Here is a 17,726-nt window from a genome sequence, read left to right as displayed (position 1 = left end):
AAGAGAAATAGAGATAGGGGGATAAAATATGAGTACGAAAAAAAGCAGTAGTCAAATAAGCAAAGACGAAATGTTGCGTGTGATTTTGTCATTATTTTTTTTTTGCAGAATCAAACAGCTGTAACGGATTGAATTGGTTAGTTGAATAACTCTGTGTATGCGTGCGTTTTTTCTTTGCAGAATACAAAATTTATGGTTCAAAATACACTGCGTTTCGATTATTGTTTATATTATATTTTATATTTTTTGTTAACAAACTCTATGATCTTAACTATTTACAGTACTACTGGCTTCGGTCCCATATCGCAGTAATAATACACATTTATATATTTACACTATGTATAATATTATAGTAGGTATACGCCATGCTTTTATTTTATTGGTGCTTGAGACTTTTGACAGTAAAGATATAAAAAAGATAAATAGACGAGAGGGGAGATGAAGTGAGAAACGGTAAAAAAAAAAATCAAGGTTTACTAATATCGATAAACGTAGTAAACTGTAAGGATTTGATATTGATATATATATATATATATATATATATGAAACGCTACAACGGTTTGCGAAATTGGTTCCACTGTGGTCAACATGATTGCGCATTTCCAATTTCAAATTAGCCGACAACAGGTCCATCCGTATAGTTAGAGATCTAATCGTTGAGAATACTGGCCTATTATTTGATCAGCTGTGTCGATCAGCGTTCGTGGCAATTAATTTAAAAAATCCGAGAATCCGCAGGTAGATGGATTTTTAAATGAAAAATAAAAAAAGATCCGTGTACATATTTATAAACGTACAGGTAATTGGGGAACGGTTTAGTATACATGTTATGTACAACGTAGAGAGCTGCACCGAAAATATGGTATATGCGCTTCGTGATAAGTAGACATATATATTTACAATTAATATATATAAATACTAAACGCTATAAATTAACAATAAAAACTCTCGCCTATACATGTATACGTGTATATAGGTATACGTATATGTGAATATATAGCGCACCTATTCATACATAGAAATGGTAACGATCATTTTTCGTGGTTATGTTGATATTTATAGATATATTATACATTTGTGGTTTTATGTATATATAATTCGTGTTATATAGATCTGAGTCTGCGTATAATTATACCACTTGTATGTACCTAGACGGCTAGCATGCAAATGTCATGGGGTAAATATTCTCTTTTCAGTGTTTACTTCGGCACTCCACACACAGATATATATGTATGTATAAATACATATATATGTATATATGATATTATCACCCGATCGTATCGCAATGATAATTAATTTATTTTTATCCTATTGCAGCGGTAATTATTATATTACGTGGGTTGCATATCTCTCTTCCTCTATTTCTCACTCTATAATAGGCGAATTCACTTGCGGTTGACTTCAGAGCGAGTCGCGGGAAACCTTGGGAATAGATTTTTCAACTCGCCGATGTATATTCTTGCTAAAAGCGAAACTATGTTCGGCAAGTTGTCTTATATACTTTACACATACATCCATATGTATATATAATATACATGCACACAAGCTCCGGGTATAACATACATATGTGTATATATATATATATATATATACACACTACGGGAAGATAACGCGGTAGGATAATTATTGTCCGATTCAATTTAATTGATTGCTATAAGAGTTTCACCAGCTGCGAACGGCACGTTGCGTTCCTTCCTAGTTCGCAGCACCGTGTCACTGTAATATAATGTGCGAAGAAAGAGCTCAGGAAGAACGACGACATCGTCGCTGGTACCTAATGCAAGGGGCTGCCGACGTTCACTCGGAAATATATCGAGAACATCGCAACTTCTCTGTTTAAAGTCGTGGAAAACGTGGTTTCACATTGAGCCTGAATTTGCGAGATATTGAATTTATTCCGAGGAACGATCCTTCTTCAAATCAGCTAGTATTTCGACGAAACGGTTGGACGTGAAGAGCTTCTCAAGACTTTTCAAAGTGTCTTTTCAAAGGCGGAAATGTTTACGCGTGATGTCAAACTGATCGCGTTCTCCAATTGTTCTTAATAAGTTGATTGATAATCGTGACAACCAGAGGTCCGAGAAGCCGTTTTTCTTTTATCGGCAGACCATAAACCGACTCACCTCGTTCTTCCTACGCCTTTGCGCAAGTGAGGTCAATGGGAGCTGGTCTTCTCTTGGGAGGTGAGCAATCAGCCTCGCTGACATCGTCCACGTCGCCGTTTTTCTCAGACTCGTTGTGCGAGCTTTGCGAGCTTTCGGGTCGTTCCCCGTCGACAGTGGACAAATTCTTCATCGAAAGATCCATGGGGTTGTCCTGAGGCGGGGGAGTGGCGCTGGTCCGACGAAGTCTCGGACTGCTGAGCGGTGAGGCAGTCTCGTTGTCGGAGTTGGTTTTGCTTGACGTTGGTGATTGCGGCGGTGGCGTCGTCCTCTGGCTCTTGAGCACCGCCTCCAGGTAAAAACGTTTCGAATAAGTCTCGACGGTGTTGCCGACGGGTGAAGCGGCGCTAACGCTGTTGTGGTTCTGGGCGTACCGACTGTTGTTGTTGTTGTTGTTATTTCCAGTAAGCTCGAGCTTTTCCTGAGGAGCGTCACCGTGTACTCCAAGGAGCGTCGAGTGCTGGAGCACCCCGGGACAGTGACCCGGAAGCAGGGGGTGAGGGGTTCCTTGGGGGGTCCCGTAGAGGTGGTAAGGTGGGAAGAGGGAAAGGCCGTGGGGCGGCAGGAAGCCCGGGGGTATCAGTGGCATACCGCCCAGAGGAAAGCCCAAGGGAAGTCCGAGCATCTCCTTGCTGAAGGCCGAGAGATCGGTACCGTGGTGGGAGTGCAAGGGTCGGAATCCCGGGTGGCTAAGGGCCCGTCTTTCCGAGACTTCGACCGAGCTGTCGCTGTTGTGGGATTCGGGAGAGCTGATGCTCGGCGACGTCGAGTTTTTGTAATCGTCCAGACCCAGCATCAGCATTTCCTCTTTTCGTTGGGACATGTTCCCGCTCATGGAGGGACTCCTTTGGCTCTGGGACTGCTGCTGCTGATGGTGATGTTGTTGTTGCTGGTGCTGTTGGTGCTGCTGGTGTTGTTGGTGCTGGTGTTGCTGCTGTTGCTGCTGCTGCTGCTGCTGCTGCTGCTCCTGGAGTAGGCAGTGGATCTTGAACCAGTTCGATCGGCGACCGTAACGCGAACCTGACTTCGACATTCCCACCAGAAGACACTTCCGCAGACGACATGCTTTGCACGCTGTTCTGTTCTTCTTGTTTATCACGCATTCGCCGCCGTTCTTACACTCCGATATGCTGCTCAGATTGTTGTACGACCTCCCGAAGAAAGACTGAAACAGATAATCGAAACTGAAACTACGATGTCACGTTAAGAGTGAGAGTTAGGACTTAATTGTTAATCAAGTTACATCAACGCTGAGCGTAAAGAACAAATTCACAATCACTTCGAAGGTGTCAAGTTTCTGAAAAATGCGTTGCAGAAAACCCAAGAATTCTGGTATCATACTTTTTTTTTACAAAAAGACATCGTTATTCGTTAACGTTATCGAGTTTTAACTTCATGCGTTGCCAAAATTTTATCGCAGCATACTTTTCATATACGTTTTTGAATATTGAGGCCAAAAATTTTCATCGAGATCAGATAATGTCATATTTTGGTGAGTCGATTGAATTCATGGTTAAGAATTTGAAAATTTTCTAGGTTAGGACTGCACTCTGCTCTCCAATCCCGAGTATTACAAGTACTTGTATAAATTTTGAACCTTCGTATTCGATATCGCGACTTTCACGTTTATAGAATACTTGCCGCTGCGGTATCATGCGCGTAGTTTTACTCTCTAAATAAAGACACATGGGAGAAGTCGAGGTGTCCGTCTTATGGTACGTACAAGAATCGACACATTTTACCGGTTGCTCTTTACCTGTGCAGAGCGTTAAACGTTGTCCGTACCTATATTTGCGCGTTTTACAATATAATAACCGAAGATAAATAACGTTCGGATTTTATGCTTATTGTACATCCAACTAAGATGTAGAGAGTTATGCATAATCCAGGGAGTCGGAAGCTCCACTTTAATGGATGAATGAAACAATGAAAGTGAGATTACAGTGCAGAAGACGAAGCAGGACGCGACGTTGTAACACTCTGCAAAGTTTCTGGGTTACGTTAGGTGGTTGTACGATCTCATCATCATCATCATCATCATCATCATCATCATCATCGTCATCATAACAATCACATTGTACGTGACTGTTGACTGCGTACGTCCGATGGTCTGAGGTGCACTTTGTACTCCCATTTTGCGAGTGTATTAATTAAACCGTGTTAATTAGAGTGTCTCGACAAAGCTGAAGGTCGCGACTAGTCTGGCCGTGTGAATTCGCGTGTCTGTTCGTTAATCTGTCCGACCAATCCAGTGGAGAACTGGTACGAAAGTGTAGGTACACGTATGCGTAGACTATGCTACTCAATGCATGCTCAACTTTCTCGCAACTCTTTGAACACACATGTTTCCAAGTTTGCCGGCCGCGCGTGTTTTCAAAGAATGGAGAAAATTTCAGGGCGGATGATTTGCAATAAGCGTTATGTAGGTGCACGAAATTCATCCGGCACAACGATCTGCGGTGAACGCGCGGAATTTCGCCATAAATTCTTTTCTGGAACAAGTTTTCGGCCACGCGTCGCAGAGTGAGTGTAATTAAACACGACCGGAAACGGTCGATTTTTCGCCAGGCCGAAAACGTCGACGCGATTTTCAGCGCCCTCCCGTACACGAAGTATCAACCGAATACCGAGCAGCGTTTTTCGCAACTTGCGTGAATCATTTCGAGCCTCGACATCAGGCACTCGACGATGGAAATTATGCCTGCCTACTTGAAATCTTCAACAAATGTGATATAGATTGTTATCTGCGAAATCGCGCATCCGTAAAGATTCCTACGTCTGTACAAGATATCGCGCTGCTGTGAACGAACAGCAATTACCAAAAAAATACGATATTTCCTCTCATTCAATTCACCTCTGCCGCTACGGTTCCTATCGTTTTCTACATCTCTTACCAAATCCTGGCTTCTTAAAGAGTATCAAAATTGCGCAATCTCTGCCTGCAGAACGTATCAGCACAACGAACAACACCATCTCACTAAATTCCAAAACGTTTGGCCTCATTACCTTCGAGGTTGTTCTATAAAAGATTGCTAATTGTTATTCTTTTTTTTTTTTTTTATTTTCTTCTATTCTTTCTTCATTGCTGTATCGTAAGATTTATCGATCAAAAAATCTAGATACGTACGATGATAACACGAATAAGATTCTTGTCAATTTTTCGTATCACGAGTTGCTGTTTTTCTGTTCGATATTCTATCAAAATTTATGATCTAATAATGTTCTTGAGTACAGAATAATCTGGTTAAACAAATTCCGCGATAGATCGGGTAATAAATTAATGATGAATATTGAATAGTTCATTTGTAAATTCTTTATCTCGATACAACACGTCTCCGATGCCATTATCGCCGTAATGAACTTTGCGAAAATCATCTTAAAATTTACAGAATTCGAAATTGAATTCAGGAAAAATTTTCCAGCGTCCCGTCGTCGTGGTTGACAAAAAATTGATGCAACGTTGATAGTCAATAACGCACGTAACCGCGGATAAGAACTGACGATTTTTTTTTCTAACACACTTGAATTTTAAGAGATGTAAATTTTTTAACGTCTAACAAGAGACGAATTTCATAAACTTGACGATTTCCTTGAGATACCGTGCTTCTGAGAAATTCTACTAGTTCATAGAAACCCGATGTGTCGGCTAAAAAAGACGGGGAAAAAAAATATCAGATTTAAAAAACGTTTAAGCGGTTCGACATTTTTCCTCGACGATTCAGCGACGGAATAATTATCGTACGGATTTGAGACCGAGCTTTCGGTAATATTCGGCACGTGGCTGAACGAACGCGAATGTTGCAGAAGAACAATTCGTTGTATAACGCCGCATCGGCTGGCGGGATCGCAAAATGATTCGTTCGCGGTTCCATTATCCTGAAATCGAGAGCTTCCTCTGTCTTGGCCCAGTGTTCTCGATGCTCGAGTCGGCGAAACAGGCAACGTCGACGCTATTGTTACAAGCCTTGCCTCTCGATGGTGGGCAAGGCATAAGTGGCACGTAATGTCGAGCATCGGTCCGTGCAGGAACGCAATGGAACTGCGATATGAACTCGGCATGTTAGTCTGTACTTAGCGAGTGACACAACCGAGAAAATCCTAGCGTTACGCGTCCTCCCATCCTCTCTTCAATTTTCTGTTGCAGATCTAGTTGCGCAACTTTTTCCACCCAGACGCGGTGCGCAATCACCGGAATTAAACGACATTCAGGTTACAGAGACGCTGATTTAAGTCCAATTTTAAACCGACTTTAAATCTATATTCTTTGTACGTAATATCAGGATTAATTACACCGGCTTTAAGTTGAACAATTACCCAACATTTTACACATTTTAAATTGTAATATTTCAATTGAAAATCTCTCATGAATCGTTTCTCAAATTATGATATTCTATCAATTTCAAAGTCCTTCTCAAATTTTACTACTTGACAATTGTGTTTCATTAAGATCGTAAAATTATTGAAACGATAAGTATAGGTAAGGTTGAATTTCGATTCTTCAATTTTTGGAACAAAGAAGATCGGTGAAATTTCCGCGATTCTTCCACGTGATTGAAAAAAAAAAGACAAAATTTCACAGCAAGGCCGTCATTTTTAACTATCGTTCACAGTGGGGTAATTTTGCAAAAAAAAATTAATAAAGCTTGACGGGGTTGCCTGAACCGATCCAACAAAGGCGGGAAAAAGGCGGTCGAAACGCCGCTTTTTTCTTCCCTCTATTGCTGTTGGTGTTTTGCCAATTCGCGTTTCACCGATTCGCCCGCAGACTGAGTAAACTTTCTCGGTTTACTCGGGTCAAACGTCTGTGCAGAACTCAGGCATGCTTGTCAATATTTGCGCCAATTTAAAATTCTCCGTGTTGCAATGCTCCAGCAGCAGCAGCATCTCCGAGAAGCTTTCGCGACAATGATAATAATTCGTCGCTTTGCATTGTCGATTGCTCGCTTTGCTTTCAAAATTCTCCTGCGATCTTACAGATTCGCTATTTCATTTTGCACAAATAATATGTCACTTGTGTTTTCTCAAAACCGGTGTGTAATTATTTACCACGGTTTCTTTTCGGTTCAGAAGTCGAGCCGAAACGTCGCAAGACACAAATTATTTCGAATGAAAAACGTCTATCGTGACCAAAATTGAAGAAAATTTTGTACATCATGATCATGAATTCTGAATTTGCTGATTCAATGATACGTTTTTTTTATTTTTTATCTTGAATGCATAAGTAACAACAGGAATCATTGAAAATAATAAAAGACAAAAAAGTCGTCAGAATAACTAAAGTAAAACATTACATATCCAAAAACGTCGAATTTTTTTATTTTCTCAAGTAAACAGGTTTTTATAAGAAAGTGTTTATTATTTCCCGATGATCGCATCTAATTCGATTTTTCAAACGTGTATTGTTATTTTCACTATCAGACATGATTCTGAACATTCCTGCCGTATTAAATTGCTTAGATTATTCAGAAGCGTGCTTCATCCCCTAAATTTTGACCAGGTGAAGATCGAAACAATACGTCTTCACTAATATCAATGAAACTTGGAAAAATAATTTGCAAGCACTGGCTTAGCAGAAATCTTTTGTTTTAAAACGGCAGTCGCACTTCAAGTTTCGAAGAATTGATTATTCTCAAAATTTCCAACAAATCTTGACGTAATTTTTCGCACAACCATCTATTATCGAGTCTCATTTTTGATTTTTTATTTAAGAATTTAAAAAATCCGACAAACATCTTTGTAAAATGTTCGTTACGAGTTAACAAATCGACGGCAAGTCAAGATTGTCTGCGAAAAAAATTGTTCTACAATAATGTTCCAGCCGTCAGGCCTATTACAAGAGGTGACAAATGGACGTCCTATTTCTTGCCGTTCTATTATTCTTCCCTCGAGTTGATTCACCGATTGCGAATCGGTGAAGAAAAAAGAAAATCGGCACCTCGTCCGCGGGATAGAATAGTTCATAGTCGTTTGGCGTGTTAGTAAAGCGAGTAACCTCAGAGGTGGGAGGGTGACATGCTAGAGCGGGCCTGAAAACGAAAATAACGAAACGAAACGAAACGAAACGAAACAATACCGTGGCGAGTGACGTAACCGTTAACTAGGGCGGAAACAATTGTGGCGGACAAGTGCGAAGCGCCGGAAACCGCTTTTCAAACGGTTGAAACTCACTGGAGCTTAGACGAGCCGACTGAATTATACACGCGTATATCGTACGTTACAACGGTAATGGGAACACTTGTAGTTTCGACCTGAGAACCACGGGGGGAGTTCGATTGAAGATGAAGACCATGAAAAAAGCCTGCAATTGTCGTTTTTATTTATTTTTTTAACCCTTTGCCGCACAGCGACTCACATGTATGAGACATGCACCTTTTTTGAATCGGTTATTCAAGATTTAAATTCAATTTTTGAGATGTGACTGTCGTTGTTTTTCGCGTGATTCAATTTCCAGATATCGATGTTGATGTTTTAAGAGAGATCGTGATGAATTTGCGAATGCAGTTAGCGCTATAAATAAACAAGGTGCCGGAAATGCTTGATTTTATGGAATAAATGTTATCGTGGGAAGGTTATATGAGGAATAATAAAGTTGAACTCGGTAATCTTGGATTTTTCGGGTCGCTAAAAACGAATCTGACGTCGAGATTCGAAACAGCCGATCCAATATGGCGGATTGAAAATATGAAAACTGATCCGATTCGCTTGAAACTTGTCATTCGGGGGTTTTCGGGATCAATGAAAACGAATTTAACGTCAAAATTACATGATTCAACATGCGGAATGTATTTAGATCTGCCGTTTTGAATTTTGAAAATTTCTCACTATTGACCCCATTTCTGAAATCAGCGGCCCGGAGAACTCACATATACCAAGTTTCAAGGAACTTGGCTGAAAGGAAAAATGCATGCTTCAAACAGTTGACATTTTTTCTTTCTTCAGCAAACATTAGTTTTGGCACGTAAATGCTTTTAAAAAAATTGTTGTTGTTATTATTATTATTATTATTATTATTTTCAAAATAGCAGCAACAGCCCTTCTTTCAATCCTCCTCCTCAATTATAGCTCGCAAAGAAAGAAACAAATGCTTGAATGGTAAGAACGAATAAACCCGAATTGGAAAATGAGAAGCCGACAATCAAACTCACTTTGCATCCCTCACAGGTGAAGGCGCCGAAATGAAAACCGGCTGCTGGTTCGCCGCACACTTTGCACTGCTGGTTCATCTGGAAAAAATGAAAAGAACGGATATTGGCATTAGTTTTTTCGACAAATTATTATCTGCGACGATTTGTATTATACAGAGTGAATTCCTAACGACCGCACGTTCCGTCATCTGCTGAAGTTCAACGCGCATGCGCCACAAGCCAAGAGCGGCTGTTCGTCGGGGCAACCAACTGTCTCTAATATCCAAAATTTTGACAGTTTTCGGTATTGAGCATAACTGCCAGGGACAAGTGTCAAAAAGTTTGAGGTTAAGTTTATGACGGTTGGTTGCCCTGTCAAACAGCCGTTGTTGGATTGTGGCGCATGCGCGTTGAAAATTTGAAAAGACAACGGAACGTGCAGTCGTTAGGAATTCGCTCTAACTGTATCGTTCATATGTACAAATAACGCGTGAGCCTGATTCAACGGTACCCTTGTACACGGATAATTAATGCGGATATGGTCGAAAACTGGGAGATTCGCCTCGTTATTACAGCGATGTCCGCGTGTGTCAGTTTCTTCGAGTGTAGGTTATTATTACACGAACAAATTACGCAATCGATCGCGAATCTCGTTCTCGGATGACGTCACTCCGCATCTTTTCAGCTAACGCGATCCAAGGTTGATGATATCGTAGGTATAACCTACGCCGATGTACAAGTGCATCCGATCGTGCAGACGTAATGTAGCTCACAGACGCAAAAATTATACAGCGTAATATCGTTCATCCGCGATTACGATCTTATGCTCGGACTCGCTAACTAGCCATTATTTTTTTTTTCTTCCTCTTTCCCGCTTTCTTTTTTTTTTTTTTTTTTTTTTTTGTTTGTCATCTTTTTATTCCCGTGCAGCAACTTCTCACCTAGCATTTTTTCCACCTCGAAACGATCAACAACGACAGCCGTAGGTGCGGATCAGTGAAAAATTTCAGATGGATTGATCGAGAGGAACCGATCGTGGGGGAACAAAAGGGCTGACCAATTACGGAATAAAATCGACCAGGTTCTTTGTCTTTACTCGTTCCGTTGCGTTTAGACGATTGTAGAATCGCCCGTGGTCTGATTTTGCAGCTATCAGATGTTGAGGTTGTTTTCTATACCGCAGAATTGCAGATTTGTGACAATAATGTGCAGCAATCGTTTAGGATACGCCAATTTAACCGAATTTTACACAGACCGTGCTATTTTTATACGTACACAAGTCACTCAATTTAAAATGCAACGTGTTAATTAAATTAAGGTGTTTTCTTTGTTTTGTCAGCGATTGTTTCTTCTTCTTCTTTTTTTTTTTTTTTTTCTTATTATTTTTACCTTATCGTGACTCCTTCGATTCTGTCAGCTTTTGCGTGTCTGTATTGTATATAAACGTTATACACACAATGGTCTCATGACTTCTGCAGCAGTTACTCGATCCGTGAACCGCCTCAATTTAGCCACAACCTAAATTGCCACATCGACCGCGTTGTCGGTTTTTCACCGATGTTTTTTTTATCGCCGATTGTTATTTTTATTTTACTTTTTTTATTCAGAGCTTCGGTTTTTCCCCTTATTTACCTTCAGTTCAAGTCGAAATTGCTCGGCGAGTGTGACAATTGCGAAAAGTTGTAAAGTGAAATTTAATCCGATCGATCAATCTATCTATCTATCGATCGATCGATCGATCGATCGAATCGCTAATGCGGCAGTTTCAGCGGTTTGCTGTAGCCGCGATGGATAATCGATGCGGTCACACGGTCCTCGCTTTTGTATATCATTACGCGCGTTCTTTTATTTGGTTTAATTCATTTTCCCGGTTATTTATTGTATTGTGTTCAAACTTTTTTCCCTTAGATATTTACTCTTCTTCCGCGGGCGAGATTCTCTAAACGTTCGACTTTCTCGTATAGATTAAATCACGAGCCGCCGATTCTACTTTGTGGCTAAGTGATATCCGTGCGGCTTTACCGGAAATCTCAGCGCGTGCGGTTTTTGGCGATCGGTACGGAATCGACCGCAGCGTGACGGCGATATCTGCATATCTGTTATTATTATGTACCTGTTACAACGATGATCGAGTTGCAAAAACCAAAATATGGCGAGAACGCGAGAAGGAAAGCAAAAACAAAACTTGGGGAAAGATTGATCGCTGATGCGTTATACGCATTTTCTAATACGATAAAAAAGCTGAAAGCGATTTCGTCATTTAGATTCAGGCCCGTTGGATAAGGTTTTTTTTCTCTAATAAAACTTTTCTTCACACCGATCACTTTCAGAATCATATCGGTTGATAAGAACTTCATACAAAATCAGTTCCGCATTTGGAAAATACGCGTTTTATAAACGACGGTATTGTAGCTTTTTTTTCAGCTATCAAAAAGAACTGTTTTCTTGAAATTGAACGGTATGAAAGAAAAAATTTCTTCATTGAGTTAAATTTCGTGAACGGATGTTATCAATTTTTCTTGATCTTACGAGACTTGATATGATTACGTCTACAGCAAAAACCTGACAAGATATCATCTTGTATTTTCAAACAGTGACATTCTGTTGACTCTGTTTTTATATACACGTTTGTTTTTCATTGCTTTTTTTTTTGACAAATATTAAAAATTGAATTGTGACAATATTCTCAGTACATGTATAAACACTCTGAAAATCGAACAAAAACTTGCAATTTACCGTCACCGTGAACGAATATCTTGTGCCAACATTTTCATACTACATCGTAATTGGGTAAAAATTCTATTTCACAATAGTTTTCAAAAATGACGAATTTTTCATTTGCCTTTACTCGAAAAAATTGAACCCCTAAGAATACCGAGCTTCGCGGTTTAATTCCGATGGCGTTGACTCTTGTCCAAAGACTTTTGACTCCAACTCGCAGTTGAGGATGGGGCCAAAAGTGTGTAAAAGTAAAATCAGACCTGATTTTCGTGAAAAGCGCAAGGTGTACGGGGGAAAGTTTCGACGTAAAAACGTAAACCCTGCATCGGTTTGTTTCAGGATGCAAAATCCCACGTAGACAAGTGTCACAACTTACCAGCCACCGAGTATTTCGAAAGAGGAGAACTGGTATAATTATTGACTTGCACTGCCGCTAATGAATCCCCTCGAAATAATTTCCGAGTATGTCGGCATGCTCGCGGCTCGTATATATGTAGAAACATACAACTGTTGACAGAATTTCGCTTCTTTCATAACGTCCGACCGTTAATACGAGTCACCTGGTGTGCGTCTGGAGACATGTACGCACATTTATACCCACGTATCGTAGAGACTCGGTGAATAATTGTTTTCGTGGTAACGGCGATCAGCCTTCCCTAATACGCACGCGCGTCCTATCCGTGAATATGAGTATAAATTAGAAAAGTTAACAAATCGAAGAGGCCCCCCCCACCGACATGTGGAACCCAACGGAGTGTAGGTCAGGAGGCGAAACCTCCGAGTCGACTCGGTCTGCGTTTGTGTACTCGGTGCAAGAGCTGCCTCGAGCTGTCCAATGGGTTAATCAAACACCGAGACGGATGTGCCTTTTCCATTAGACCGAATTTACTTTTTCGTTTAGCGACAGTCCGTCATCTATGAAAGTCGGTTCCAGTACGGATATATGTGGAACATCACTCTACTTGTTCTTTTTATCGTTACACTGCATTGACATTTTTATTCTCATTATTATACATTTTTCTCTTGCCGGAAATCAGTGAAAAGTATCCCGTATGGTGTTTATTTATTTTTGTATAACTATATCGCGAAGCCCGCGATTACATCCCAGTTTTTTTTTTTTTTTTTTTTTTCACTAATATTTCAGTCTGAAATTGGGGTGAAGCTTAATTATTTCGTAAACTTGTCGTTAATGTTTCTGCCATTTTGATTACCCATTTCTTTTGAATATATTTTTTTAAACGATACATGTACATTAGTTTGTATTTATTGATGTTTCATTAATCTTGCGTTGACAGTTACAAGTATATAATTCGCGATATTTTTCAGATACTACTGATTTATCATCCTGATATACTTCCGACATACTTTTCGTTTCATAACGACTGTATATTATTTCGAAAACGTTTCGAAAGTAATCAAAATTTCTTATTATTACTTATTGGAAGCGTTTCTTCCATCGTATCGGAACGTTTTAAGATCTACGTAAAAATTTTGAAAGCTCGAATTATGCAATTAATGTATTTCGAAAACATTTCAATACTATAGGAGATATCATGTTGCGTTTGAGATATTTATAAAAATGTTCAACTGGCGCATTCGCAATTAATGTATAAAAAATTAAAATAAAAAATTAGTGTTTCTACTTATTGTCAGAAAACTGTATTGTTACTGTATAAATATTTTATTCAAATCATTTTTATTCATGCAATTGTTTTAGTTTTACTGCGCAGTCACCCGTGTTACATTTTCTTACTGCTGTTGCAACGTGCAGTGGTGCAATAATAAAGAGGTAGCCAGCGATGCCATGAGGTATTATTTAAACTAAAAAGTCACAGTGAACTTGACGAACGGGTTCGTAAACTATAACGTCCTGTTAAAGATATTTTACTTTAATCGTAGAGCATTTGCGAAAAGTCGATAGCACGTTTCATTTTCGCGATCAATTCATCCGGAATGATTTCTAATAAGCAATTATTTTTTTAGCATGCTGTGACGAAGAGTCAATCTTGCAACAGAAAATGCCGGTGAGTTTGACATGCAGAGTTCAAAAGTATCTCCAGGTTCGGGATTCATTTTTTTAACATTGTTTAAGTTAGAATCATTAAATTCTCTCCGTACACCGAAGACAATCTATTATTACAGACAAAGTGTGCGAGCCTTAGTGCTTGGCGTTGAAAAATAATTGTTTTTCTTCGATCCGATTGCGAGTCAGGGTTCACCATACGAATCATTCGTAACACTTGACCGAGACGGAACGAAATTTTCCTCAGTGTTTTAATTTCAATCCCAGCCAATCAAACCGCGATTTCAAATAATCGCTGAATGGAGAGGCGCATTTGCTGCAGTAACCAGCAGCAGCAGCAGCAGTCGAGTAGCAAGAACGATCACATTTCGAGCGCGCGCGCGTTATAATTCTCACGGCTTTGCGCAGGATCTCGCAACTTACGACAAGGCCTTTTGCGGCACGATCTGTGATCTTGATTATCGGATATCTGGAGAGCAGAGTATACAGGCACTGGGAAATTATAACCTGCAGCAATAATTTCCTCTATTCATTCAATATCGTACCTGCGGTAATAATTCCGTCCGACACCGCGACGCTGAGCTTTTGCGCCGCGCACAGAGCTTCGTTGAAACTGCACACCGTAAAATCCTTCGTCACATTATAGCGCAGCTGGTATCTAATCGCGTCGGTAATGCGCAAACGAATCGCAGCTGGGACTTAGATCGTATCCCCTTAATTTTTCTCGCCGATTCAACGATTCCGAAACCGATTTTACCTCCACGATCACTTTCTTCGCCAGCTCTATTCTCCGAGTAGAAAAACCACACCTGAAAATCGAATGTGATCGGATAATCTCAAATTTTTATCGGCGAGATCGGTAACGGATTACCGATTCCTTGTAATCCGTATGTACGGATATTGGAATTGAGTGAATGAAAACTCCCAAGTAATTCTTCTCAGCGATTCAACGATTCCACGCAACCGATTCCGCAACCGATTTACTCTCCACCATCACTTCTTTCACCGGCTCTACCGTGCGAAGTATGAAAACTATACCTACTTTAAAATAGCACGATATTTAATGTTCTCAAATTTTCATTAATAAGATCGACAACCGATCTCTTGTGATCTGCACGTACGGATACTGGAATTAGGAGTTTAAAAACTCGTAAGTAATCTTCTCGGTGATTCGACGAGTCCACTCAACCGATTTCACAACCGATTTTATCGCTACCATCACTTCCTTCGGAATATGAAAACCATGCCATGCATTAAAAATCGAACGATATCTGAATTTTTCGAATTTTTATCGGTGAGATCGGCAACAGAGCGCGGATCGCTTGTGATCTGCATGCACGCACACTCGGTATCAGGATTTAAGAAAGTTCCGATTACTTCTTTTCGGTGATTCAACGATTCCACGCAACCGATTTTACCTCCACGATCACTTTACTCATCAGCCTTACCGTTGGAACTACGAATTACACTAAAAAACTGAGCATTCAAAGTTGAAAAACTCGTAAAAGCGTACAAAGAAAACCGACTGTAGCGATATTTCAATATTTTCGAGGAGGTGTAAACTGGCGAATGAAAAAGGGAAACACGTAGTGAAGTTTTATTGCGGTAAAAAAAAAAAAGGTTGGCGATCGGGAGCTCCCGGTTTGGCAAGAAAAAAACGATCGGCCGCAACTGCACCGGCTTTGAACTGAACAGTAAAACGCTGGCTAAATCGTGCCATTCGTTTTATAGATAGGCATAGGTTTAATACCCATAACACGGACCCCGGAGGCGCCCGTAAGACTCGAAATAAGTCCCAGGTCATGTTTTTCCTTTTTTTTTTTTTTTTTTTTTTCCAACGGCAGCCGAGCGTTACAAGGGGTGGCAGTAAACGAGCATTATTTTGGACAATTGTAAAAAGTTGTAGTAAAGCGTACCGATGCCGTTTTGGTCTATTGTATGGGAGCAGATTAGTCCCGCAAATTCCATCGCCTAATCATTCACAGCGCAATCGAAAACTCGAATGAATTCCAGATTATGGCTGTCAGTTGCGAAATAAAAATGAAAAAATGAGACGATGAAAAATCCTACATAAGTTCAACTGAAATACGTGCAGTTTGAGTCCCGAGTTCGAGTCACAGCGGGAAAATTTAGATTATTAGTCACGGTGTAATTACTTTCTATGAAGAAATCTTTTTGTTTTAAGTGTATAATAACGATCGGCTTCTGCAGTGATTTGGAATAATCAAGGTTCAGGATTGATGAAACTCGTTCTGGTCAATTGGTCATCGAACAAGATTCGTGATAGTTATGTAAAAATTGATGAACCGCGATTTTCCAGTAACTAAATAAGTTTTCGTCAAGATTACAAAATTTATTGATTCAATGAACGAAAATCATTGCGTTGCTTCGGAAATGAAACCAAAATCGTGATCTGACAGAAAAAAATCAGCTCACTTTCGACCCAGATAATCTCGAAAAGTCCGCCGTTTGTTCTACTGTTTCAAACTTATCAATTAACATTGAAACATGCCTGCATAAAAAAGAGAAATTCTTTCGTTAAAAAACCGCTGTTCCTCGTTTCCGACGAGTTGGATTCGTACAGTAATTTCAGTCAGTCTAACGATCTCATACTTGCAGTCTCACCATAACCGAGTCACTTCACTAAAAATTCTTGATCCGTCCAATTCAATTTCTAATTTGCCAAGTGCTCAGAATGACTAAACTAAAACGAATTTCCGAGCTATTCTGAATCTATTTTCGCATGAGTGATTTTTTTAAGCGATGGATTTCAAAGTTTGTGATATTGTTTAGCAAAGTAGCGACATCAATTACTTGTCAAAATGGACTAACGCCGACATTTTTATCACGCAATTACCTCGATTTTATAGTCTAGAATTTGAAAAAAAATTGTATTTTAGGTCTCAGTGCGTAATATGATCGTTTCATGACTCACCTTTGGCGGATCTCTCGTACAAGTTGAGTCAGTTTCCTCGGATATTTCCCGGAGACAAACCACGTGGAAAAATTTCACGATCCGTAATCCATATTATCACTGTCAGTCATACGATTTGCAAAAGAAGAAGAAAAAAAAAAAGAAAACTCCGTTTTAAACACAATCTAACGGCGTACAGGAAGACGCTCAACGTCGGATAGCACTGTGTAGTTTGTTAGAAGCGTTGCCGATGAGCGACGGCTACCGATGAGGAAATCCAAGAACGATGAGCAAATGTGTCCATTAAAATCAGCACCAAGTGTATTCACGACGTTGTCAAAATGACGAACTCGAGTCTTTTAACACCATCGATGTATAGTTACAATATCAGTCTGCACAAAACTCGGCAAAACAACGTGACCGGAGTTAAAATCTCTGCACTGTTATACAACACGTGTCACGGAAAATAAAAATAAAAAAAAAAAGAACTCGCTAAAGTGAAAAAACGAGAAAGAACCAAAAACAGTACGTTGAAATAAATAAATGGATAAAACAATTTGAAAAAAAAAAAGAAAAAAAACAACAATAAAATCAAACGTTAACTGTAGTCCAATTTCGCACACAACATCCACAATTATCAGCGTTGATTTTATAATCCCTTGACCACTGCGCGTGTGTTGTTACCACGATTTTCACAAACGATTTACAATATCGACGAGGACGGACGCTTGGAGATGAAGCATCAATACCAGCGGATGTTCTCCGATCCGACGAGCGGTGGG

General features: G+C 39.8%; 1 protein-coding gene across 1 annotated transcript; it reads right to left on the bottom strand.

Moving 5' to 3' along the window:
- Positions 1 to 178: 178 nt before the first annotated feature.
- LOC124300278 (knirps-related protein-like) lies at positions 179 to 17,462 on the bottom strand. The gene is made up of 3 exons (XM_046754193.1): positions 16,966 to 17,462; positions 9,308 to 9,385; positions 179 to 3,327 (listed from the first exon to the last, which is right to left on the bottom strand). Exons 2-3 carry the CDS (start codon positions 9,383 to 9,385, stop codon positions 2,134 to 2,136), a joined length of 1,272 nt encoding a protein of 423 aa, XP_046610149.1. The 5' UTR covers positions 16,966 to 17,462; the 3' UTR covers positions 179 to 2,133.
- Positions 17,463 to 17,726: the final 264 nt, after the last annotated feature.

Source organism: Neodiprion virginianus, chromosome 3, assembly GCF_021901495.1.
Source record: "Neodiprion virginianus isolate iyNeoVirg1 chromosome 3, iyNeoVirg1.1, whole genome shotgun sequence".
NCBI classification, from domain to species: Eukaryota; Metazoa; Arthropoda; class Insecta; order Hymenoptera; family Diprionidae; genus Neodiprion; species Neodiprion virginianus.
The sequence above is the reverse complement of the archived record's forward strand: the minus strand, read 5'-3'. Positions and strand labels throughout refer to the sequence as shown.

Excerpts from the sequence above, each read along its gene's own strand:
- LOC124300278 (XM_046754193.1), bottom strand. The coding sequence starts at position 9,385 with ATGAACCAGCAGTGCAAAGTGTGCGGCGAACCAGCAGCCGGTTTTCAT. Across the intron at positions 3,328-9,307 it reads TCACCTGTGAGGGATGCAAA|TCTTTCTTCGGGAGGTCGTA; the intron begins GTGAGTTTGATT and ends TATCTGTTTCAG.